At 33.6% G+C, this 26,179-nt stretch overlaps 3 protein-coding genes across 14 annotated transcripts; 2 read left to right on the top strand and 1 right to left on the bottom strand.

Moving 5' to 3' along the window:
• Positions 1-2,633: 2,633 nt before the first annotated feature.
• On the top strand, positions 2,634-22,787 carry LOC122522838 (troponin I). Of its 12 annotated transcripts, none has more exons than XM_043644159.1 (9): positions 2,635-2,744; positions 4,586-4,629; positions 6,225-6,242; positions 6,700-6,828; positions 6,944-7,067; positions 9,605-9,705; positions 17,677-17,720; positions 17,837-17,978; positions 22,206-22,787. In XM_043644159.1, exons 2-9 carry the CDS (start codon positions 4,615-4,617, stop codon positions 22,269-22,271), a joined length of 639 nt encoding a protein of 212 aa, XP_043500094.1. In that variant the 5' UTR covers positions 2,635-2,744; positions 4,586-4,614; the 3' UTR covers positions 22,272-22,787. The 12 variants fall into 12 exon arrangements, with proteins under 12 accessions (XP_043500098.1, XP_043500094.1, XP_043500097.1 ...); XM_043644157.1 differs by lacking the exon at positions 9,605-9,705 and adding an exon at positions 11,347-11,447 and having other exon boundaries at positions 2,638-2,744; XM_043644155.1 differs by lacking the exon at positions 9,605-9,705 and adding an exon at positions 12,328-12,428 and having other exon boundaries at positions 2,641-2,744.
• On the top strand, positions 22,706-24,218 carry LOC122523307 (skin secretory protein xP2-like). The gene is made up of 3 exons (XM_043644979.1): positions 22,706-22,750; positions 23,604-23,793; positions 23,870-24,218. The coding sequence occupies exons 1-3, from the start codon at positions 22,706-22,708 to the stop codon at positions 24,136-24,138; spliced, it is 504 nt and encodes a 167-aa protein (XP_043500914.1). The 3' UTR covers positions 24,139-24,218.
• LOC122523306 (glycine-rich cell wall structural protein-like) lies at positions 24,140-25,201 on the bottom strand. The gene is made up of 3 exons (XM_043644978.1): positions 25,185-25,201; positions 24,878-25,008; positions 24,140-24,417 (listed from the first exon to the last, which is right to left on the bottom strand). The coding sequence occupies exons 1-3, from the start codon at positions 25,199-25,201 to the stop codon at positions 24,140-24,142; spliced, it is 426 nt and encodes a 141-aa protein (XP_043500913.1).
• Between the last annotated feature and the right edge of the window lie 978 nt (positions 25,202-26,179).

The following is a 26,179-nucleotide window of genomic DNA, read 5'->3' as shown; positions in this document are numbered from 1 at the left end:
CATAAACCCTAGTTTGTCCCGTGACGTCACGGGATCGTCGTCGTGGCAACAGGAACACCAGGTCAATCAACTTCGGTTCACAGGCACCTTTTGGTTCCTCTCTACCCGCCCGCCCCCCGTTCCACCGGTGCAACCCGCATCCCTCGACCCGTTCTCCCTCCTTCTCCCCCCTGCCACTTCTCGAACATGGGGGAAACGACAGCTTCGAATAGGTTAGAGGTTACGGTACACCCCGTTGCTATATTATTTATAACATTTTCTCCTCTTTTTTTCGGCCAATCTTTGAACAAATCTTCTTTCGACAGGGTATACCGAAAATTTAACCGAAAGCAAGACGAAAAGTGAAAGGTTTTTAGGGGATCGCGTTATTCGAGTGCTCGAGGAAGAGGAGGAGGAGAAACGGGGGGGAAATATCGATCAGACGAGAGGGGAAATACGAGACAATCGCGCAACGGGACAAAACAATTTAGAGCGCGACACGAAAAGTGCAACAATGTCATTCATAAGAATGATTGAAAAAAAATCTTTTACAATAATATGGAAGAGGGAAAGAATGATATTAACGGAAAGTAAAAACTCAACTTAACAGCTACATTTATTCGCATGCTTCTATAACGGTACTTTGAAAATCTTTTGTATTGGGATAATCGCGAATATTTTTGTAATATTTATGTATATTATATGCATATTAATTAGACGCGTATACAAATATATTTCAGATTACGTTTATTAATTTATTTCGAAAATTATTTAAAAATTTATCTTTGGAAAGATTAGCAAAGAAAAAGCTTTCAATAGATTCATTCTACGTTTTTTATTTGTAGGTTCCTTTTTTTATAACATCCGTATTTACTTTTTATTTTTACGAGTACGTATGATCGAATATACATATATATATAGAGAGAGAGAGAGAAGGAGAACGTTAGGCAACGGAGAAGGTGAAAATGAAACGAAGCAAGCAACGGCTATGTTTACATTGCTCGTCGAATTCGAAGAATTCTCCTTCATCGAGCACACGTAGAAAAACATCTCGAACAATAGCCTAAGGCAGTTTGAAGGGGACAGGTGACTCGTACATCTTATTTTGATACATTTTATTCGTATTTTGAACGCCGTAGAGACAGAATCGTTACGCGTTCGCTCTCCGCTTAAGAATTTATTCGTAAATAATTAAATAAGTTTTAAAAAGACGTTCGCCATCATCCCACTTCTTTTTTATGGTGTCAGGAAAATGTGCAGCAAGAAAAATAATCTAATAATTCAAGTAAGTTGCTAATATTTAAAACATAAGAAGTTTCACGTGCTTTTTTTTTTATGCATAGGGTTTTTTATAAACATTTAACATATGCATACGTTTAGGTCTGTGTATTTGTATATATATATGTAAGTCTCCATTTTTAGGAATTATTATTAATTATATTATTTTCTAATTTTAATTAACATTATTTAATATGGAATAAGTATTATGATTGGACCCAGTTCTAATTCATTCATATATAACAAAATTAAAATAAATTTATGAATGTTTAAAGATATAAGAATGCAATGTCTGTAAATCAATTTTCAAAAGTTTCGCCATCTTTCGAGGGAAATGTTATACCAGTGAAACTGCCTTTACTTTTTACCGACCGTTGTCTGTTTTAACTGCTTTTACTACTTGCCCGGTCACTAATCGGTGACGCGTACTACTTTGTCCGGCCAGTAGAGGTAGTTACTACTTAAACGATGCTTGCGATTTTATTTGCAGCCAAATTTTTCTTTAATTATAACAACACGCATACAATCAAATTTTCTTATTATTATATTTAAAACGTTTACTTTACGAACAATTAGTTATTAAGTAATATTTCAATATAATCGTTAAACGAATAAATGAACGTTGATATTATTTTGTCGATAATATCGATTACTTAACGTACTCGAACGATTTCTAAATATGATATTCGTTTCCGTTGAATTCTGGATTTAAATTGAAAATGAGTTAGAACTTTACGAGAGTGCGTTTAGGCGTCAACGTTTTCATCAGCTTTTACGCGTTTAGTGCCAAGCACCTGCCCCACTCGAATAAATTCTTAACGAATAGATTAATAATATCTTTTTCGCGTCTAATGATTTTGATTCCTAGACTCGTGAAAATTTTCATCAATTTGTCTGCAACATTAATATTATAATTTTACATTAAATTACATTGTTATTACAGTACTATATCTAGTATTATTACTGTAATTACGCATATCATTATCATTATCATTATCATTATTTTAGCTGCGTATAACAATATATATTATTATTATTATTATTATGCATATATTACATATATCTAAATATACGTAACATTGCATATATTCGTATTTGCGAATCAATTGACAAAAACGTCGTATGAATCATAGACACACACACACATACACGCATAGAAAAATATATGTAAACATATTAAATATCGAAAGGGGCAGGAAAACGATCGATCGAAGAGAACCGTCGATCGTGCAAACGTCGATCGGGAGGAGGAGGAGGAAGACCCAGCTCCGTTTTCACTTTGGAATTTATTTTTGGCGACGAGCACAGAAGCGGAGCTCCTCGTCTAAAAATGTTTACCTTGGTACGAGGAAGGCTTTTCATTGGTCGTTAGAAGGACCACGTGAACGTGCCGAGAAGAAGGCACGCGAGGAAGGCACGCAAGAAAGGCACAGTCAGCTGCCTAACGTTCGGTTGGCTAGTCCGAAAGCCAGCTAGTTCTTATCAAGGTAAGCAGCTTCTTCAGTTTTTTTTCTTTTTTTGTACTTTTCCTACCTTTTTCTCTCTTTTTCTTCTTACGCGAGAAACAAAGTATTTTATATTTCTTCGAATAATAACGGAGGGGAGGGGGAAACAAACAAAAAAACCCCCTTATAGCTTGTATGCGCGCTTATCTATCATTTTCAAACGACATTTATCTTCGTTGTTTCGAGTGTCAGTGAAAGGTGATATCGCATGCTTTAATCTATATATATATATATCATCATCGTTATTTTATGTTGGTATTGAAGATTTTTTTTACGGACCCATACTATAAATGGTATAAAAGGGTATGGCGTGTTTGGGTGAACTCAGAGAGATTAGGATACTTTGTTTCATGTTATATACGTCATTTTAATATAGTGTATCTTCGTTGTTAAGTGAATTATTCTTTATTAAATATACATAAATGCTCTCTCAGAGATTATTTTACTTTCTTCTTTTTTATTTCGCTTTTGATACTTTTTATTTATTTTTTTTTGTTGTTTTGTTTTTTTTTTTTCATCGTACCTGTTGGAAGATATCGAAAAGATAAACTCGATGAATGTTTTTCCTTCTTTTTATTTTTTTTATTATTATTATTATTATTATTTTGATGAAAACTCGTAAATCGTTGTACGCAACGGGGGAAAATAAAAATAGAAATGAAGACGCGAATAAAAAGAAGTAGAATATTATTTCTATTTTTACAATAGCGATAGATTTCTCTTTCTCTTTTTATCTTACTATATATTTTACCTCGGGGATGTTAGAATACACGTAGATAGGAAGAATACTGAGTCTAGTTGTAATTTCTCGTTGGTTCGTTGCGAGCTTAGAATAGCTTAGGAATGAGATGAGAATCTATACTTGGCAAGAGAGAGAAAGAGAGAGAGAGAGAGAGAGAGAATGAGATGGAGAGAAATCTTGCACACTCTTTTACGAATATAAATGACCGAGAGTCTGCGAAAATCTAACGGTACTAATGTACGAGTAATATACACGTATAGGAAAGTTTACGAATAAGAATAAATCTGACAATACTATAGGGCAAAGTTTGAACGCATAAATTTCCCCCTTTATTTCTAAACTATTATTATACTCTCAACTATATTTATTTCTCACCCCGTCTCGACTATTTTATCAAACGTCTACCATTCTATTATTATGTTTTTCTTTGCATTTTTATACATTTATTAAAAATTAATGAAAAATCGAAGGACAATAAGTTGGGTCATTTTAAATGTAGATTAAATTATTTTAAAATGAAAATAATATAATGGTAAACATTGGAAATGATCTCACGTATAATCGTAATATCATTCAAAAATATCTTCTCGGAGAAGATCGAGTTTTTTCTCTTCGATGTTGGATCTTGCGTGTAAAACGATGTGTATTGAGAGAGAGGGGAGAATTGAGAGAGAGAGAGAGCAATCTGCAGCAGCATGTTGGATCCAAATTTGGATCGCCCTGATATACCGACGTAGCCAAACCGACTCAACGTTACGAGACCTTTCGAAAAGTGGGGGTGCTCGAGATCTATTTTTACTCTTTCGATATTCTATACCCCATCCGCGATGAAGTTTCTTGCTTCGTGAGATAAACGGAAAAATATAGGCTTATGGAATATTATTATGACCATTGCAAATATCCAAAATGTCATCCACGCGAATATTGCTGGTATTTTGACAATTTTCCAATTGAACGACATTTTTATTCTTTTTTTATTTTCTCTCCGTTATTTTTATATTCGATGCAAAATTTATTTAACACGTATATCTATGAGTTACGTTATTTACGTAATTTTTTTTATTTTGTTTTTTATTTTTAGGTAGACGCGCGTAAGAAGCAGGCACCAACATGGCGGACGATGAGGTTAGGTGAGTATCGAAATCATATTTTTTGCAATTGCATTTTTAATTATTATTATTATTATTATTATCGTTTGATCGTCAATTATAATTTTGTTTTCTTTTCATTATTCATCGTGGATCACGTTTCTACATCTAATTATGGAACTTTCGTCACTGGCGATCCCAAAAAAAACCCTTTTTCGGTTTCGGATCCTAGTATGAATTACAAATTGAAAGGTACGGATTTATGTGTGTCTTTTTTGTGCTTGTTCTTCTATTTGTTCACCTATTAGAATTAGATGTTTGACATTTTTGCGGACTGGGATATATACGAGTTTATTATGCATTAAACATGAGAAATACAATAGAAATGAATTTTATACTATTTTTGTTAGAATAGTATCAAAATTACATATTTCAGTGTGTGTCGTATTTTGATGCATAATAATCTATTTAAAATTAGAAAAAGAAAATAATACTTTTTCAACCGGTTTTTCTCGAGGCTTCGAACAGACCGAGTCTCGTTTCTTTTTCTTTTTTCATCCCCCTCTCCGCCCAGGTGGTTTTTTTATTCCTCTATATATATTTTTATTTTTGTAGAAACACACATCTAAACGACAAACGTTTACGAGTTTGCTACCCTCGAGTCTTCCTATTGGAAACTTTTTTATCTTTTTTATTTTCGACGTTCTCGCACAAAGGACAGTTTATTTTTTGTTCTTGCTGTTGGTTGTTCTTTTTTTTTTTTTTTTTACAAACGAAGTATCGATTTTTCTTATCGGTATTTTCGAGCTTCAGTCCCCTATTTTGTTTTTATCTTCCCCCCTCTAATCGTTTCTATTTTCTCGAAACGATCATTAAAAATATACAACGACAAATAAAAAAAAAAAAAAAAAACAATAGTACAGATAGAAAAAAAATCGCAAATCCGAATGCAAATATCGTCGATAGACAAGGACGGAAATGCAGAGAGCTATTGGTAAAGTAGACACGATGCTCGCACGTACGAATGCAAATGTTCATGCAGCAAACAAAAAAAAAACGAAGAAACATTATTCTTGCATGCTCTGTTATTTATTTGTGCTTTTAAAAAACAAAAAAAGAAAAAAAGGGACGTATATTGTATAAACGTTGTCTCGTCATTCGCTTTATTTTACACGCTGTGTTCGAACCTTGAGCTTTAATTAATTGCAATAAATTTGTAAATGAAAAAAAAAAAAAAAAGAAAGAAACGAATAATTCAAACAAAATATATAATACATATACTGGGTGAAGTATTTCAATCGGAACACCCGAATATCTTTTTATTTTTCTCGTAACATTGGAAAAAGAATTATCTTGCTGTTACGACACGTTAAACCGTAATCCGATAAAAATACTTCCACCTTGTGTATAATAAAAGTGTGCGCTCCTAAAGAAGTTGTTCGCTTTTTAAAAGATAAACAAAATCTTTCGAAAATATTACACCTTGTATAGTCGACTGAAATTAACGCAAAAAAAAAAACAAAAACAATGTACGTTGCCTCGCTCAAGCTGTTTTACACAAGATTTGTCATACTTCGTCGTACATTAGAATTTTCTTTTAATATTCTTTCCTTTTTTATTCTTTTTTTACAGAGGAAGCGTCTCGAGGATGTACGTAAGAGAGATGGAACACTTTCAAAGTATTATGAAATTATCTTCGATGGAAAAATATCCCTTCGGAAGCTTCGACTAAACTATCAGTTATCATATTCCGACTCATAAATTACAATTGTTTAAATGAAACTTTTCATTTATATATTTTCCATTTAACACATTTTTTTTTTTTTTAATTCAATCGAGAATATTTTTTGATCCAATTTGGATACTTTGCTGTTTAGATAAATAACTAACACGATTAGATATTTTCATCGATGAGAGAGAAAAAAAAGAAACGAATCATTGCTTTTAATAATCATTTACGTAATATTCGTATTTTGATTTCATCAATTAAAAAGATCCGGTTGTTTCGAGATCAGTTGTTGAACTGAATGGTTACCATACGGTGCCGATTTCAAATCGTTAGAATCAGCAGAGTATTTAAAGAACGGTGTTTACACGATTAATGCAGGAAAAGAAGAGGAAACAGGCGGAGACCGATAGGAAAAGGGCTGAGGTCCGAGCCCGCCTCGAAGAGGCTTCCAAAGCTAAGAAAGCTAAGAAAGGTTTCATGACCCCTGACAGGAAGAAGAAACTCAGGGTTCGTATATTTTTTTTTATTATTATTTATTAATTCATTTTATTAATTATCCCTAATATCATTAGTTCGTGTTTTCCAAGTATTCTTATTATTATTATTATTATTATTTCGACAGCTCTTGTTGCGTAAAAAAGCTGCGGAAGAATTAAAAAAGGAGCAGGAAAGAAAAGCAGCGGAAAGGAGGCGTATCATCGAAGAACGTTGTGGAAAACCAAGAAACGTCGACGATGCTAACGAAGGTATTTTACCCTATCACCGATCCTTTCTTATTATTTTTTGTCATGTTACTTTTTTCTTTATATATCATTCGCGAACAATCTCAGCTCCGATATCGTATCATCGGAAATCGTATTATTTTATCAATGCACATTCGTCATTTGAATTCTTTGGAAGAACAAACATTTCTCTATCCAAAGTTATTTAACCGAAGGAAAATCATTTCTAATTGATTTTTCGTCCTAATAGCCGTTCGCATCTCTCTTAGTAATATTGATTTACGAAATCTCATTGTTCATAAATGAGATCGGTTTGGATTTTTTTTGGGGGATGCAATATTCCGTGACACAAATCTTACGATAGAAGGGAAAATATTCTTTTTTGTATAGATATTTGGACGTATCGTATTTTTTCGATGCAATATTAATCGTTGCATCTGCTCATAGATTTTTGTTTATTAGGTAATGATCATCGATTAATTATTATTATTTCCAAGCGACCTAATTTTTGTCCATTTATCCTTACCACCCTTTTTTCCCGTAACTTTGACACGTAGAAAAAAATATTACGAATAATTATCGAACCCATTCCGCTTGCGCATATCATTATTTTGAATTCAACATTATCGCATAAACGCGAATACCAAGGTATACCGAACGCGCGTTGATTGACGTATGATGATGACGATGATGATGACGATGACGATGATGAACTTTAAAATGGGAAAAAAAAGACTCGGACGGTTGTCGGTTTGATTAAAAGTCACAAACTCTTGTCTTTATATCTTCTCTAATTAACTCTCACACAGACACAGTGAAACGTGTGCTACGCGAGTACCACAATAGGATCACAGCATTGGAGGATCAAAAATTCGACCTTGAGTATGTCGTTAAGAAGAAGGATTACGAGGTACTTCTGAGAGAATAGCACACAAGAGTACGGGCGACTAGTCCAAATAACGAGCATTTACTATAATAATAACGTTATCAAATAATGACCGCTCAATGTTGTTGCAACTTTTTTATATTACATATTAATGCAGTGCTCTTGCCCGGTTGCGCATTTTATTATTTTATTTTGTATTATTTTAACGATCAGGGCTTTTTATCAATATATTATCGTCAATGAAATTTTCCTTCTTACACTTTGACGCTAGAGTGAGAAAATTATCCCCCAGAATTTTTCCCCCCACCCCCGTACGATACTATTTTATTTTTTTTGTTCATTTTTACTTCGAGTCGAGCTTTTGTTTTTTTTTTTTTTTACTTTTTACTGTAATCGCATATAAGATGTCGTTTATAGAAAATTTTTGCTGCTACGTAGAAAGTTAATTGCGTCCGATTATCAATTTTCAAGTGCATAGATGAAGCCAAAAAAAAAAAATGATGTAATTGCATAGGAGAGGAAAGTTTGGATTTTGCGCATATTCGGCGACCGGGCATCGGGACACGAGCTTCGCATTTCTATCGCTACGATTTCAATATTTATCTCTTTCTCTCTCTCTCTCTCTCTCTGTCTCTTTCTCTTTCTCTCTCTTGTTTTCCTATCGCTCTCTTTCTATCTCTATCTATCTTTCTCTCTCTCTCTCTCTCTCTCTGTCTTCTCTTTGGCCAAACGCACCAGAACAAAAATAGACAATAAAAAAAAAAAAGAAATTTTTTATTTAACTGCAACGGCATCTCACTTGTCTCCACATTCTTTTTCTATTTGCATTTTGTCCTTCTTTATGCAAATTAAGCAATTATTTATGTGCTCGCGAGATATCCTTGTGCCTTATCTTTTTATCTTATTTTGTCATCGTTTTTTATCCTATTTCTCACGAATGCCTGCCTCCTGGCTCAGGATACATTTATGTGACGTCGATTTTTTCATATTAAATGCTGTTGTTTGTTTGATAATTATTAAAAAAAAAAAAAAAATTAAAAAACAGAATCTTGCAATGAAGTATTAGAATTGACAAACGAATTCTTCCAACAAATATACAAAGATTGATTTATCTCAATATGTCTGCTGCGTACGCGGGGATGGGTCGGCAAATTTTGTCCACGCGATCTCAAATATCATTTACGTGTTTCCTAATGTAAAAATTTGTTTTCATATTTTCAAATTTGTTAAAAAACATAATAGAAGAAAAATTTGGATTCACCCTGTATACGTAGCACATATCTAACATCGTTATCTCAAACAAAATTGACTTTTACCTACGATTTTAGAGTTTTTTTCTAATCGTAACATTTAAATCTTCGCCAAAAAAAAAAACAACATTTACATCCCGCAAATATCTCTTCCCCTCCCCATCCTCCTCCCCCTGCCCCTCCCACCGGCCAAATAAATCGAGTCCTCTTTTCTCTTTTGGTTTTTTTTATCTTGGTATTAAAATGGTATAAACTTCGTCGACGAAATCAACTCGCTAAGAATTATTTAAAAATCGAAGATCGAACGATCGAACGAAAGAAAAAAATAAAAACAAACAAAAGAAAAAATAGAAAAAGAAGGAAAAAACAAAGGTCGTCTTTTTGATGGAATTATGATTCTCAAGATGATCTTCGAATTTTGACAGCCAACGTCAAGTCCATACTGATCCAGTATCATAAGAGGATCAACGTTCTCGAGGGGGAGAAGTACGACCTTGAATACGAAGTTGCCAAGAAGGATTTTGAGGTCGACACTTTTTCTAAATACAGAGAGAGAAAGACACGTACGGGGCGTTGCAAATTAAAAAACAGATTTCTTTTTTCTTTTTTTTTAATCGATTCTCATTTCTCCAAGTATTTTCGAAATGTATTTATTATTATTTTTATTCACTCGTTAAACAAAAATGATCGTTTCTCTCGTCGATGATTTAGTTTGCAGCGCATCGTCGTAAACGTGAAAAAAAGAAAAATAAAAAAAAAATAATAAATAATAAAGCCAGTAATCGATTTAATTTCTTTTTTTTTTTTCTTTTCTTTTCTTCTTGATTTTGGTCTCGCGCAAAAGATTTTTTTAGCTGGTTCGGCCTATGGATTTTGGATTGATAACGATGTATTTATAATATTGATCCTATATACGCGTGTAAATGCGTAACATTAGATTCTCGCAGCCTGTTCGAGCGCAATAATATTAATAATAATATTAATAATAATAATAATAATAATAATAATAATAATATTAATAGTAATAAAAGCAAGTTTTTGGTCGGTTGAGTAGAAAGCAGGTAACTCTAACACCGTAAAAGCTGTAAGAGCAACTTTCTAATACGAACGAGTAATTATGAATAGTTAAAAAAATAAGTAGGTAATTTTTGAGCGTATGGTAGTCGGGTTATTCGCATCGTAGAACGTTCAGTTTTTTTTCTTTCTTTCTTTTTCACTTAACGTACAAATTTAACCCTTAAAACGTTGACAAGCGAGTGTGATTTTAGCTGGATAAAAAAAAAACGTAATCTTATGAAACGAATGCGATTAAAAACACGTAATTATTATCGCGTAGCGTTTGCAGTGATTAGAAATAAAAAAAATGTATTGGGGCTAAAATTATACTCGTAAGATTCGTTTAAGGGTTAACGTAAACGCTAATCACATGGATACACGAAAAAGAAAAAAAAGAAGAAAAAGAAAGTATTTTAGTATCTAAGAGTATTGGTTTTGATGCTATCACCTCGATTTTTTGCTCAGGTATTTTGCGCGATTTTTTTGTGCGAGCTCGTTCGCTTCCACAAAACAAAAAAACCAACAACAACAAAAAAAACAAAGAAAGCCTTTCATCCTAACTTATTTTCCCTTGTCTATCCGATCGTTACATTTACTATTTCTAGCATCGCTTTTATATGCAGCAAATATTCGCACGTTCATCTTTTTCTTTATTTCTTTTAACAAACCTTTCTTTCTTTCTTTTATATATATATCTCAACATTTACATCTCAAAAAATGGAATAAACTTACGCGTTAGATTTATTTCTACGAGGAATTATAATCGTTGCTATCGATTAGAAACGAAAAGTATCAAACGGAATGAAATTTCTAAAAAAACGATACGATTCGATAGGAAAGAAAGGAATTAAAACGAATAATAATAATAATAATAATAATAATAATAATAATAATAAGAAGAAAGAGAAGAAGTTTATTTCTTATTAATTTTCTTTTTATCTATCGAAGGTGTCTCATTGAAAAACGAAACGGCCAAAGTATCCGATCCCATTGGTTTAACACGAAACTATTCATTTTTCTTTTCTTTCTCTTTTTCTTTTTTTTCATTTTTTTTTTTGCCAATCCCTCACAAACGTTTCCCTTTTTTTCTGGTAAATTTTTATTCTTTTAGCCGAGCTCCAGACGATCTGTGCTGACTATTGGCAAAAAGTATACGCGCTCGAGGGCGATAAGTACGACCTCGAGAGACAAATTAGAATAAAACAATTCGAGGTAAATAATAAAAATAGATCGGTGCTGATGTCTAAGCAATCCAGACGACGATATTATTCCCATAAGAGACAATTTAATAATCCTTCGCACGATCATTCCACAAATTGTCTCGCATCTTTATACTTTCTGTATTCTATCACTTTCTTTCTCTCTCACTCTCTCACTCTCTCTCTCTCACTCTCTCTCTTTCTCTTTATCGAAATCGATCGATCAATTAATCAATCATTCTTTCCTCAAATCATTCCAAACCTCTTCCGTTTTCATTATCCGTGTAATATCCAAATATATTCATTTTATTTCGCGAAAAAGATTAATATTTTTACAATTTCTTTTCATATCGTCGGAATATATTCGATCATTTTTTTTTTCTTTTCTTTCCTTTTTTTTTAATTTTGTTTGTTTTCCTTTCTAATGTAATTAACATTATAACGAAAGGAGAGATTTCAGAACAGTCGTGTGTTATCTGTTCGTTGTTTTGTGGTAACACCTTCGTAAACGTCAAATCCGGATTTACTTGTTTGCGAGAAAAATATTACACGCATACGCGTTGGATTCTCGTGGAAAAAGAGAAGAGGAATAACGACAACAACAACAACAATAACAACAACAAAATAATATGTTTAAGGGAAAGAAAAAAGATTTAAATATTTTTTTTCTAAGACTTCTTCTTCTCCCTCTCTCTTTCTCTCTCATTCTTCTCTCTCTCTCTCTCTTTCTCTCTCTCTTTCACACATACGTTCATATCCATCCCATCAACGATCAAACGAACAAAGAAAAAAATTCACAAAAAAAATGTCGCCATTGTCAAACCCCAAAACTCGTCCGATAGAAATCGACATTTTGAAAGATGTCTCTGAAAACTCTCCCGTATTCTTTATAGTGGAATTGAAGAAGATTTGCCAAATGTATTACGACCGCGTCTACCTTTGTGAGGGTCAGAAGTGGGATTTGGAGCGTGAAGTTCGGAAAAGGGACTACGAGGTACAGGAAAATAAACGAGCACCCAACGACGATACGTCGAACAACGCGAGAAGACGAATTTCCATTTAAAAACAAAAAAAATAACGTCACTTTGAAAATCCAATACAATCGACGACTACAAAATGAGAGAGGAGAGAGAAGATCGATTATTTGAAACAAAAAAAAACAAAAAGAAACAAACTTTGCCATAAACAGTCCACCCCCTCTGATTAATTTCCTTGTCTCGCTTTTTATTTTCAAACGTTCTCTCTCTCTCTCACTCTCTCTTTTTCTATTTCTATCTCTATCTCTCTTTAACTTTCTTCCATCTATCTATCTTTCTATCTTTTTATCTATTCGTCTATCTTCACGAGAAATATTGCAATGACTTTTTTCTCTCTCTTTCTCTGGGCCGTTCATTATCTTTTTTCACGACGTTTGAATTTTTTCGAAAAATGAATAAAAAAAAAAAAAAAAAAGAAGGGAATTTCCGGGAATTAAGTTCGTAATAATTACGTCCAATTATATTTCTCGATAGATATCTTTCTATCTCGTGTAATTTTACAATCCCATATTTCTCTTAAATTTTCTTAACTTTTTCTATCTTTTTCTTTCTCTCTTTCTCTTTCTCTCTACACGTACACACATACACACGAATATATATTAATATATATATATATTTTCCGTTCTCCTTTTTATCTCTTCGTCTTCTCATTTTTTTTTGTTGCTCGTATAATTCGATAATATACGAATATATTATCGTAATTTGAATGTTTTTTTTAATTTGATTGTCGACGTACGATCTTTTGGTCGCGTTTTCATTCGGACGACGAAGCCCTCCGTAATTCACGTTTTTTGTGTTTTGTTTAAATCCTCGATCAAAAAACTAAATCTCGAACCTTTTGTCGTCGTGGATATGAAGTGCCGTGACAATGAACTTTCTATCTCGTTGAAATGTATCTTTTTTTTTTTTCTCTTTTTTTAATATATATTTTTATCCATTTCTTACATTTATATCTCGACAAATCTTTCGCATTTTTCTTTTCTCGATGATTCGGCAAACGATTTTCATTAAATTTTGCGAAAATTTTAAACTATCTATTTATCTATATTTGTTTGTCCGTCCGTTTGTTCATCTATCTATCTATCTATCTATCTATCTATCTATCTTTCTATTTTTTGTTCTGGATTTAATCGAATAAGATCTAAATCCATATATAGTTTATTTGAAAATAGGCTTACCGAGCTTTTTACTAACTTTCTATCTATCGAACATAGAAAAAACGGAAAAGGGACAAAATATATTTTTATCGAATAATTTCATATTCTTTCTGTGGGGGGGGAAAAAAGAAAAAAGCAGAGATATCTCAAATGATAAATACCGTTGATCGTACGTACGATATAATCTCGTACACATAAAAAAAAATATCGATCTATAACTAGAGATTCCTAAATAGATGAATAATTAAAATATCGTGAAAAGAGAAATGAAGATTCAGAAGAAATTCTTAACAACGAACAAGCAAGCAAGCAATGAGAGAAAGAAAGAAAACATTTTTTTTTTCTAGCAAAAAATTAATAATTCACATCGCGTAGAGTATAAGGAAACGGAAAGAAAAATCACAAAGGGGAAAAAAAAAGAAACAAAAGATCGAATAATAATTATTTAATTATAAATAATATGTTGAGAGCGCGTGCGTGTATGTGGGAGAGCATTTATTATCGTGCAACGATGAGAAGGAGTTGAGAAAAAAAAAAAGTAGGAAAAAGATTGTTTTCATCTGACCTTCCGTCGCTTCTTCTTCCGGGTGTCTTTCATCTCTTTCTCTCTCTCTCTCTCTCTCTCTCTCTCTCTCTCAGCACACATGCACTTTACTCGCCTTTAGCTTTTTTCTGCTTTTCCGCTTCTATGCTCGCAGACTCGAAAGCTGACGCAAAATGGGCTTACAATTAGAATAGGTACATATATATATATACACACACACAAACACGTACATACATACATACATACTTACATATATATTATATATGTATTTATATATCTGGAGTATTTAAAACCTCCCTCTCTTTCTTCTCTTTTCTCTCTCTCTCTCTCTCTCTCTCACTCTGTTCTTTCCCTTTTTTCTTGCTCTCGAAAAGGAGAGAGCATGCATGGCTTTTGTTAGAGCAAAACCACCAGCCAGCTAGCAGCTTCTTTATTCCTTGCTTTTTAAAAGAATTCAAATCATGATTCTAGCCGCGCGATTCCACTACTATACCGTGAACAATCAATCTGGCACTTCATGTTCCTCGCGCGAAAAAAAGGAACTTAACAAGTTATTTTTTTATTACAATAGGATGAGCGATAAGTTCAGGAACGGGGGAGAAGGGCCGAGGGAAAATCTAAACAACGATAATAATATTTTATCGTTAACGAAATATATTCGATAATTTGTTTAGAGGGCTTCGCACGTATAAATTTTTATTAGTCTCGTCTTTGTTTAATATCGTCCTATACACCCTACTTCTCTCTCTCTCTCTCTCTCTTTTTCTTTTTTTCTTTCATCTACGCAAGTAGATAATCGTACATTGTTTCCACCCTTAACCCAAGAAGCATACAAAAAAAAATAAAAATAAAGTAGATTATAATTCCACCCCCCCCCCACACGTCACGCTTTTTTAATAAGTTCGATACAATTTGTCTTAATCGTTTTCTTTTTATTTTTTTTTGTATTTTTTTTTTAGATCAATTTAAAAATGTTATAATATATAATACGCGTTTGAAAATTGACTTCTCATCTCTCCCACTTTTAACTCTCTTTCTCCTCACAAAGGCGGACCGGCTCGAGAGGATGGTGGTGGTGGTGCGATATACACGACACTCACACACGCACACATCTACGTAACCGCGAGACGAGTTTTGCATAATCTTTTTTGTTCCCTTTTTCATTTCCCTCTTTTTGTAGATTTTATAATACTATACTACGATATTATGCGAATAACAGGATCGCGCGGCAACGATCGTGCAACTCCCATATATTTTATGACGTTTACCTACCCCTTTTACTGACAGCCCCCCCCACCCCATCTCACCCACCCCCTATGAAACTATCGTCTTATTTCGATCTCTTTCCAATTATCTTCCCCCGCACTGTGCCAGCCAGCTTTTTATCATTAGTTGTTACGTGATATTGATGTAATAGAATAAACGCGAAAATAATTGACCTATTCGCGGGGTATGATAATTGTGTCGCGTGAATTATTATGACTATGGACAATGATTTATTTTGATTTTGCGCACACAAGCACACGCATCAAAGATATATACATATACGTATATATTATATATATATTTTCTTGTCTATCTAATTTTTTGTCCATGTTGCGTTCGATCGATTTTTATTTAACGCGAATAATCAAATATCCCCAACGCATATTTATATTTTTAGATCTATCGAAATGTTTTTCTACATTTATTTTTTTTCTTCTACGTAATTTTAATGGGACGCATTCTTTTGCATTAATGTTTTTTTTCTCTTTTTCGTTTTCTTTTTTTTTTTCTATTGATCGTAAAGAGAAAAGTGAATTGAAATTTCGATGGATCTAACGATGGGCCCGGTTTTTGCGTGAATTTCGCAAGATCACGGACACGTTTATTTCGATAATTATTGCACGACGGATGCACGACGAGGAATAGAAAAAAGTTCTTCGTAAAATTCGAAGAACCAATTGTGTGATGGAGTTTTTCTATTTTTTTTCCTTTTTTCTATTTTCTCGGTCGATTAAACCGAAATAGAGAAGGTCTGATCAAGACCAGCCTTCTCGCGATCGAACTTGTCTTTTCTTTATCAAATTTTCATTTATTTCCTTGGATCCTATCTCCTCGACACTATTGTTTTATTTTCGCGTCGAAAATAAAAGTGAAAAATCGTGTTACGTGGTAATACGTGTGATCAAGTTTGTCAGAAAATAACTTTTTTTTTATTTCAAATTATATATACATATATATCAAAGTTATTTATTTTAACATCATTCCTAATAAATTTATCACATTTATATGATGGAATAAATAGCACAAGTACCTGCTTTCCTATCGAGTATTTTATTTTATTTTATTTTATTTTATTTTTTGAAAATTTTATTTCAAAGAGAATAATAATTGGCAATGATCGAACGACGAATTTAGAATTAGAATGAAAAACTTCGCCAGAGATAGAAGATTATCTTGGATACATTAGGAAAACGTCGATAAGTAAATATTATTTAGATACATATTATTGGCTTAGCTGTATAATCAAAATATAGTTTAAACATTTTTATTATTTTATATTGCAATAAATAATCGGTATGTTTGAAATATAAATACTACACGTATATTTTTATATCATAAAAAATAAAAATATAAAATATTAAAAATGCATAGACAATTTGTTGTATGTGCAAAGCCGATACACGCACAAGACACACCCACACATACTCGAAATGTTTCCACTTGGAGAAACGGCAAAGAAAAATTCTTTCAACCCTTTCCCTTTTCGGCCTGTCGCTTTTTTAGAGCAAGTCCACCCCCTTATCTTTCGCTGATCACGCTTTTTTTATTTCCCTTAAACTTACTCCCGATCTTCGAAGAGATCAACGAACAATTTCCTTTTGATTACAATGCTACTACGTTGCGCTTCGCAAACTTTTCTCGCAAAACAAATATTTTCTTTCTCAACTATTTCCATTCCGATCAAAAATTGCTTTAAACCCGCCTCCCCCCAACCCCTTGATTCTCTCGAATCAATTCGCATGCGTGTTTTTCTTATATATCCTACTCGTCCCCCTTTTTCCCCCCTATCTTTCTATCTCTTTTCTTTTTTTTGATCTTTTTACTTACCGTTTATCTATGCGCCGAATCAAACGAACAACGCTGATGCATGGGGGATGATTGTGTGTCAACAAAATTTCATTCTTCTTGTGTAATTTGTTGTCCTTTTTTTTACACGCTCGATAGAAAGACGATCGAAGAAATTGTTGAAAAAATATCAAATATTATAAGATATAAATTAAACAGTGTTTCGATGTGTAAGATAATACGAAAAATCGATCGTCTTTCGAGATAAAAATCATTTCACCGTAGAATTTTGATATGTCGATATAACGTGTGTCCATTATTATTTGCTTCAGTATCGATTCATCATCGATAAATACGCATGATGAAAAAAAAACGTGCACGTCAATGTATTTAAATGAAATGATCTCATTGATAAATGCATTACTAATCGTTGTCTTCTCAAATGCGGTATAGATCTCTGACTTGAACAGCCAGGTGAATGACCTTCGAGGTAAATTGTAAGTATCACATTTGTTTGAACCCATTTGAACCCATTCAAATGAAATTTGTTTTTTTAATCGCTGAAATCAACAATTATTCGTCATCGTTTTATTTAGATTATTTTTATTGTTAGCATGAAGCCAACCCTGAAGAAGGTTTCGAAATACGAGAACAAATTCGCTAAACTTCAAAAGAAAGCAGCCGAATTCAACTTCCGTAATCAATTGAAACAAGTTAAGAAGAAGGAATTCACTCTCGAGGAGGAGGATAAAGAGGTACGATAGATCGTTATCGATTAGATTTATCTATGTTTACAACGCGATTAGTGTTATACGTGTATGTATTTTATTAAGAGAAAGATACATCTTTTCTCTGATTTTTTTGCGGGGTTGTGTTTGTTGGCCGACAAACGGGAAGGATCATTATTTTTATTATTTTTTATTCTTCCTCCTTCGACGACAACAGCAGCCTCCTTTTCGTTTTGTTTTTTGGGACTTCTAGAAAATGGAACGTCTATGAAGCAGAAACGCACAAAAAATATAAACTAAGATACTACTTTTTTTTTTTTTAAATCATAATCGTATACTTTTTCTTTTTGGTTTTTGGCTTAGAAACAGGCAAAGCTACGTTTTGTTTCTTTTTTTCGATCACTATTGTCATCAAAATCGGCTCGCTTTTTCTCTTCTTTATTTTGTGGACCAGTTTTTTTCTTTTTTCTCCTTCTTTTGTAATCGTAGAACGTAGAATTGTTTTTTTGTTATTTGTTAGAAGAAAAAGCAAAAAAATGAATTGAATTTTGTTTATGTCCCCCTCCAAGCAAATTTTTCTCGGCCGAAGGATTGATTTTGTCGAGACAACGACGATATTCCATTCCGATATGAAATTTTGTCCCTAATTTTTCTACGTAATATTGGATTTAATCAATCGTCTCGTATTTTATTTATAATAATCATGATAGTTGTATAATAATAGTTTAGAGATAGTTGACTAGGCAATTGTGTTGTTCTTCACAGCCCAAGAAGTCCGAGAAAGCAGAATGGCAGACGAAGAAATAGATTACGAATACGGGCCGAATGAGAATTTAATAATTTAATTTAACGAAAGAAAAAAAAAACCATAAGAAAGAAAGAAACGTACATGCACACACATATATATATATAGTTATATATATAAATAATCCTATAATGTACATATACATATATTGAGAAACAGCTCGAATACATATACGTACGTTACAATACAATTAAATTACTTACAATACATACAAACATAACAGACTGAGACGTGTATGCTCGTTTTAAACGATCAAAACCTCTAGATTTCCTCATTTTATTAACGAATGTGGAATTTCGTTTTAAAACCACGAAAACGAATAAATTGAAAAATTATAAAGGAAAAATAAAATAAATAAAAAAAATGAAGTAGTTTTGTTCCCACGAGAATTTCGAGCTTGGACAACGTTTAATGTAGAATTTTAACGCGGAATTATTATGTGTAGTCGAAAATTTTTCGAATTCCATTTAAAAGCTACGATCGATAACGAGTTGTCAATTCTTTTTCGCATACGAAAGAACCGAAAATTTCTTTTTATTCTCGATTAAAAAGGAAAAATAAATCAAAGTTATATGATATAATAAAATAGTTGGAGTGTGTCAAAAACGTTCGTAGAATTTTGTAAATGAAATTTAATTCTCGAGAAAGGGAACGAACGAACGAACGAATGAACCTACGATCGATCGATCAAAATTTATCAAGGTTCCGTTTAAACGTAGAGAAGAAGAAAATTGGTCTGCGTCGATGATTCAATAAACGATCGAAAAATCGAGTACCCGTGCGTGATGAAGGAAGAATCAAAAAAACAGATACAACCATATTCGTATCTATTCCCATATATCGATGGGGTGCACCGTTTCATCATTTTTCTTCTTTCCCTTTTTCGTTTTTTTTTATTTTTTATTTTATATTTTATTTTATATTTTACGAGACGCTCGCGGACTTTCCCCTTTTTTTCTTTTTTACTTACCACTTAAGTACTTTTCGATCACTATCGTTGAATTGAGTTACTTTTTTATTTATTGCTTTTTTAATCAAGTGTATTTCTATATATAGAAATAGTCGTAGAGATTAATTATTACGTTTATCCAACACGCAAGAAAGGATCGCGCGATGAAATAAAAAAAGAAACAGTCGAATGATAAAATTAAATAACCGAAAACAGAGTGAGAATGCCATAGAAGAATACGAAAAGTTAAAAATGAGGTTTTAGGAATTAATTAAAAGAACGGACGAAAAAGGTGAGAATGGCTTGCAGAGTATAATTTACAAAAGAAAAAAAAGAAAAAGTGATTGAAATAAATAAATAAAACAATAATTGAATTAAAATTTGAATAATACAAAAAAAAAAAGAACAATCTATAAGCTCGAACACTTTCTTCTCATTTTTTCGTTGATAATATATGGCAGAAACGCTTCTACTCGCACTAAAAATAATTATGCCTGCCCTATTTTTCTTTTTCTCTTATATTTATTTCTATTGCATTATACATGCACACGAACCAACATGCATACGAACAAATATATTTTATATATGCACAAACATATTTACAATTAGATATACGTACGAATATACAAATACACGTATACGAACGCAATTACGCATTTAATTTAATTTCATTTTGCCTGACGAGTGTTTAGCATTATTATCTGATTTTGTTCGGACGCTAATATATTACATACTTCGAACTATCGTTTGAATTTCGTTTGAATTTCGTTTCAATTTCGTTTGTATAATTTAAATTTCATATCAACTTGAGTTTTTAATTAAAGTAATAGATAAGAAAAAAAAAAACAATCAAAAATAGAATAAATAGAACGAAAGAATCGAAGTAACGCGACTGTTCGTTAAAAAACAGATTCGACTAAAAAAATAAATATATTTATATACGCGAGACTAAAGAATATTGTTTCAAGCAAAAGACGCATTTTTGTTATTGGCTTTATCGCCTATTATTTATTCGACTGCCGTGCTTCGAGGCTGAAAGTGCATAGATCATTTGTTATGTTTTACTTTTTCGTTCGTACAATGATCGTTCGATTTATCGACGGAAGGATTGAAAATATTGAAAAAGAAATACACCTCTGTCATAATTAAATTCATTAATTATTTCAACTTTCTATTCTATACAAAAAAAAATCGATATGCCGAACGATCATTTCTCGTCGTTCGCGATACGATTTGATATGATTTATTATTTTATATTTTCACGTTACATTTATTCTATTCTCGATTAATCGAATCGCGAACGAACGAACGAACGAACGTACGCTTGAAATCATTTTTATTGTCCATTGTTTCGTTCCTATCTATTTGTGTCTGTTGTCTGTTCATACTAATGATATTGCTCTTGCATTATGTTCGCAGAACGCGTCAAAAGATAAGGTAAAATTTTTCAAAATGCCGATCGTTAAGTTCGGCATGCTCGTTTAGGAAATTCGTAGAGAATGAAAGTCGAACGTGCGAATGAACTGTAATCGAACGAACGAACGAACGAATGAAACGAGTAATCGAATGTAACTGAACAACGACAATAATATCAAGATAGAAAGTAGCGAAAGAAAGAAAAATTAATTTAAAAGCAAAAAAAAAAGAACAGAAACAAAGCTTTATGTTTATTTGGCTTCAACGCTGCTAACTTTTTAGAGTTTTTCGTTTTCCGTTATTTCATTTCATTTCATTTCATTTCATTTCATTTCTTTTCTTTTCTTTTCTTTTCTCTTCCAACGTAATATCTTTACTTTCTTTTCACGTTGTTATTCAATCTTTTTTTTGTTAATTAATAAAACAACATTTTGCGTGTATTTAGATCGAAAAGAGAGAAAATTAATGTATTCATTTTTGTGGTAGATGAACGTTAGAAATTCGTCGATCGTTAATTTTGTCTCTGGCTGCTACTACTATTTGATTTTTGTGTTCGTACAAATTTTCAAATTAAAAATCTAATTCGCAACGCGCGAGCCTTGCAGCAAAATGGCGTCAGAGTTTTTTCTTTTTTTCTTTTCTCTATGCACGGCTTTTTGGTTATTTTTTCATTTCATTTTTGGAGTTAGAAATTACACAGAGATTCTTTTTTCATTTTCTCGAGGAGGAGAAGAAGAAGAAGAAGAAGATGAAAAATAATAATAATAATAAGACGAAGAAAATTGTTAGACAGGTCGCGATATTTTTCGATTAGGATCTTTTCTTCTATACTTTTCTCGTTTTATCTTTTTTTTTTTTTTCGTAAATAGATGACGAACAAAAATTGTTCACGAAGACGATTTATCTCCGCCCCCGCCCCCCCTCTCTCGTTTGACTATGCTTTTGCGATCGTTCACCCCTTTGGCACCATTACAATAACCAAGCCAGAACGTGTGAAGAATTGACCATGCAAAAATATTTGTTCATTTTCTCCAAAGACATTGGGATATTTCATTTAACGGAAGTTTCTCTCTTGATTTTACAGAAAAAACCTGACTGGTCTAAGAAGGGCGAGGAGAAGAAGGTAAAGGAAGAAGAAGTCGAGGCGTGAAACAAAATGGATCGATAAAAGAAAATATCCATGCAGTCGTGTGTCGTTCTCCTCGAATTACGGGCACACAAATGGATATTTTATATTCGTTAAGAGCATATAACAAACGGCTCGGTTGTTCTCGAAATAATTATTTTATTAATTTCCCCGTTCTCCTTATTTTTCGTTTCTTCTTTATTATTTTCTTTTTTTTTTTTTTTTTTTTTCTCTATCTTTCATATTTGTTCTACAATTTGTAATTGATAATTCTTTAATAACCAATCGATGTCCCTCTGTCAAAAATCAATGTACATTCGATCCTTCAATTGTCTAATTAATTCCTTTCTAATTATTGTACACATTCGTTTAAGATTCATTTCCATTGATTTTCACGCACTTTTATTATTTATATTCTATTACACACACACACACACACGTGGGGACTTGAATGCTAAATGGCGAAAGATGGCTGCGAGAAAATAAGGGAATCATTATTTAAGGTTTATTGTAAAGCAAAATACTTGACTACAAAAATGAGTGTGTGTCGTTGTCATTTTTTGTACCCTTCTTGTATATCTCTCCCTTTTCTTGAAATCTCCCATATTGTTACCAAGCCACCCCCCCATCCCCCTTTTGTAATCGTAAGTATACGTATGCGTTATGTTTCGAATGATCGTAAAAGTTTCTTTTTCTCAAATATCGAAAGACCGAATAATACAGTCGAATAATAAACGTCGTTGAAAATATTAATACGAAATTAATTGGAATAAAACAATTAGCCATTTCCACATTATATCATCTCTCCTGCTCTTTTCTATTATTCGTTTACCATTTTATGTTAATAAATGAATGATTTCCTTCTACGTGTATTTCTTACCTGAATTATAACACAAAGTGAAAGTGCCAGAGACGTATGAATATTCGACTGGGGATAATCAATTATATTAATTATATGTTTCAACATTTTTGTACACCTTTATTTGTGATCTAATTAATGTGTTTTGTCGATCGTCGAGCCCGAGCCTGTTTGGTAAGATCAGTGACAATAATTAATGAATACATTTTTTTTAAATTTTCGATAACGACTGTAAAAGGAGAATGACAAATTATTTGACAAGAAAGATATAAGAATATCAAAATAATATTTTCCTTTTTGGCGGAGGATACGTAATTTATTTAAGAATTCAAAATAAAATTAGAAGTAATTATCGTAAAGTAAAAATACGTAGACGTATTTGCAGTAGTCGTACAGTAAAGTAGAAGAGCAAAGAAACGCGATAGAATCGTTTTATCAACTGTTGAAAAAAAAGGGAAACTAGGTTTGAAAAGTACGTATACCTTGTATATATATAGGAACCCGAAGCTCCACCCCCTCCACCCAAGGAACCTACACCAGCTCCAGCTCCAGCCCCTGCGCCTGAACCAGCACCAGCACCACCACCACCCGAACCAGCACCAGCGCCGCCTGCTGAACCACCAGCACCAGCACCAGCACCAGCACCTGCACCGGAACCGGCTCCTCCGGCGGCTGCTCCCCCAGCCGGTATTGATATTTATTTATATCTGAAAGAAAACGAAATGATACGATTCGAAACGATGATACGATTCTCGACGTATAGAAGGTGCTCCGCCAGCCGAGGGAACAGCCCCACCACCGGCTGAAGGAGCTGCTCCAGCACCAGCTGAAGGAGCTGCTCCAGCACCAGCCGAGGGTGCACCCCCAGCTACCGAAGGTGCACCTCCAGCCGAAGGTGCACCACCAGCAGCCACCCCCGCCGAGGGAGCTGCGCCTCCCGCGGAAGGTGCACCTGCACCAGCTCCTGCCGCCGAAGGTATCGAAATTTCGACTCGAATAATTTATGAGAAGCCTTCGAGAGTAATCGAGTGATTTATTTAGGTGCCCCACCAGCGGAAGGAGCACCACCGGCTCCGGCTCCGGCTCCGGCTCCAACGGCCGAAGGTGCAGCTCCTCCTCCTGCGGATGCAGCAGCAGCACCAGCACCGGCACCAGCAGCGGATGCTGCAGCCACGCCAGCGGCAGCTCCTCCAGCTGATGCAGCGGCACCACCACCGGCTGCACCCCCAGCGGATGCAGCAGCACCACCAGCAGCGGCTCCACCAGCGGATGCAGCGGCACCACCAGCAGCAGCTCCACCTGCGCCAGCGCCTACCGAAAGTTCGTCTCATTAAAATATTCATACTTAGATAAAATGTTGTATAATAGCGAACTTGGTCGCATCGTTCTATTCTTGCGGTCCTTGCGGTCGTAGCATCGCATCAAAGTTGCGTCATTAATGTTCTTCTTTTTTTCCAACTTAATTTTTAGCTAATCTTGTTTTGATTTTGAGAGTTTCGATCGTCATCAGAAGAAATGATACGCCAAATAGAGCTAAGTACATCACGAACGGTACGTCGAGATACGAAGTAGAAAAAACGTAGTAGACAAGGATCATTAGTAGAACGATTAATAATAGTATCTTTGCGTTCATTAGTAATCGTTTAGTTGGAAAGTGTTCAGAATTAAGTAGTCTCATCTTAAAGCGTATTAGTACGTGCCTTGTTCTTCGTAGTTCATTCGTCTTCTTCATCGTCTATCTATCTCGTCTATCATTATTCATAAAACTTACCACCAAAGGCGCAGAGTATCTCGTCGAATCTCGAAAAAATCGAGACTACCTTGTTTGCGTTATTAGTTCTAATAGTCGTCGAATTAATAACTCTGCTCGTGACGTTGGAGCTCTTCCTCTTCGTTCGATTCCTTTTACAATTAAAAAATTCTCGTCAAGTTTTTTTTATTGAAAATCTTAAATATTACAACATACGAATTATATTTTATTTCAGCACCTGCCTCGTAATTTTGTCGAGACTAAATCAACGAAACACGAAGAAATTAATCTTCGTTGAACACAACGAACAAACACATCAGCATTATACCTTTCGTTTATCGCCATTGGTCATCGTCATGGTCATCCATCGTGGTCATCTTCATCGCCATCGTTCGTCGCGCGATCATCCTCACGAAGAAGAAGAAGAAGAAGAAGAAGAAGAAGAAGAAGAAGACAGGAACAAGAATTTAGGAACGTCTTATCGTTAGACTCGTCTACGATTCTCATTTTGAAACGAACGCCGTGTCCTAGAGAAGAAGAAGAAAAAAAAACACAATCTAGATGATTTATACTTTAATCTTGCGCATACGTGGTCACTGCATTCGTTTCAAATCTTCTATGCGAAGAAGAAGAAGAATAGAAAGAAATTCTTATTACGTATGTAACGCACGATAATATGTGTGATCCGTTAGCTTTGTAAATAATTCACGGGACGTTCGTTTAATCGAATAGTTCCATGATCACACATGTATACATACATACACATATACATATATATATATATCGATAGACCGAAAGCTTTGTTTTTTTTGAAAAAAAAAAGAAAAAAAATAAGAAAATTAGATTTCGTAATAAAAGCTCTCACCCATCGATCATCTTACTTTTATCGATTAAAATAGAACTGAAATTTTCTATTAAAGAGGGACGTCTCGTGTAAAATCTTTTAAATGAAAAAAAAAAAACCTATGCATTTAGCCAGTAATACAATGACGCTAATATAAATCTAAAGAGTATGTAACAAAAAAAAACAAAGTAACGATAATCTGATTCCTTTATCGCTTCCTCGAGCAAACTTATGCTATCGCACGATTGAATTATGTTGCGTTTTCGCGAAGCTGACGTAACGGGAAATAAAAAAATGGAAGATGATCGCGTTTACAGATGAAATCGTTATATGCGATTACTAGCGAAGCAGTATTTGATATCTCGATAAATGTTATGGGGAAAGAAGTTGGCGGAGATGTGTAGCAGCGTGCGCCGAATGGCGGGGTGGTAGAAGGGAGCGTGGGGCGTGGTGGGGAGTCGGCTCGGAGGAGTGGGGGA

The sequence above is a fragment of the Polistes fuscatus genome, unplaced genomic scaffold (genome assembly GCF_010416935.1).
Source record: "Polistes fuscatus isolate 324 unplaced genomic scaffold, CU_Pfus_HIC Scaffold6, whole genome shotgun sequence".
NCBI lineage: Eukaryota > Metazoa > Arthropoda > Insecta > Hymenoptera > Vespidae > Polistes > Polistes fuscatus.
This window is presented reverse-complemented; position numbering and strand designations above follow the sequence as displayed.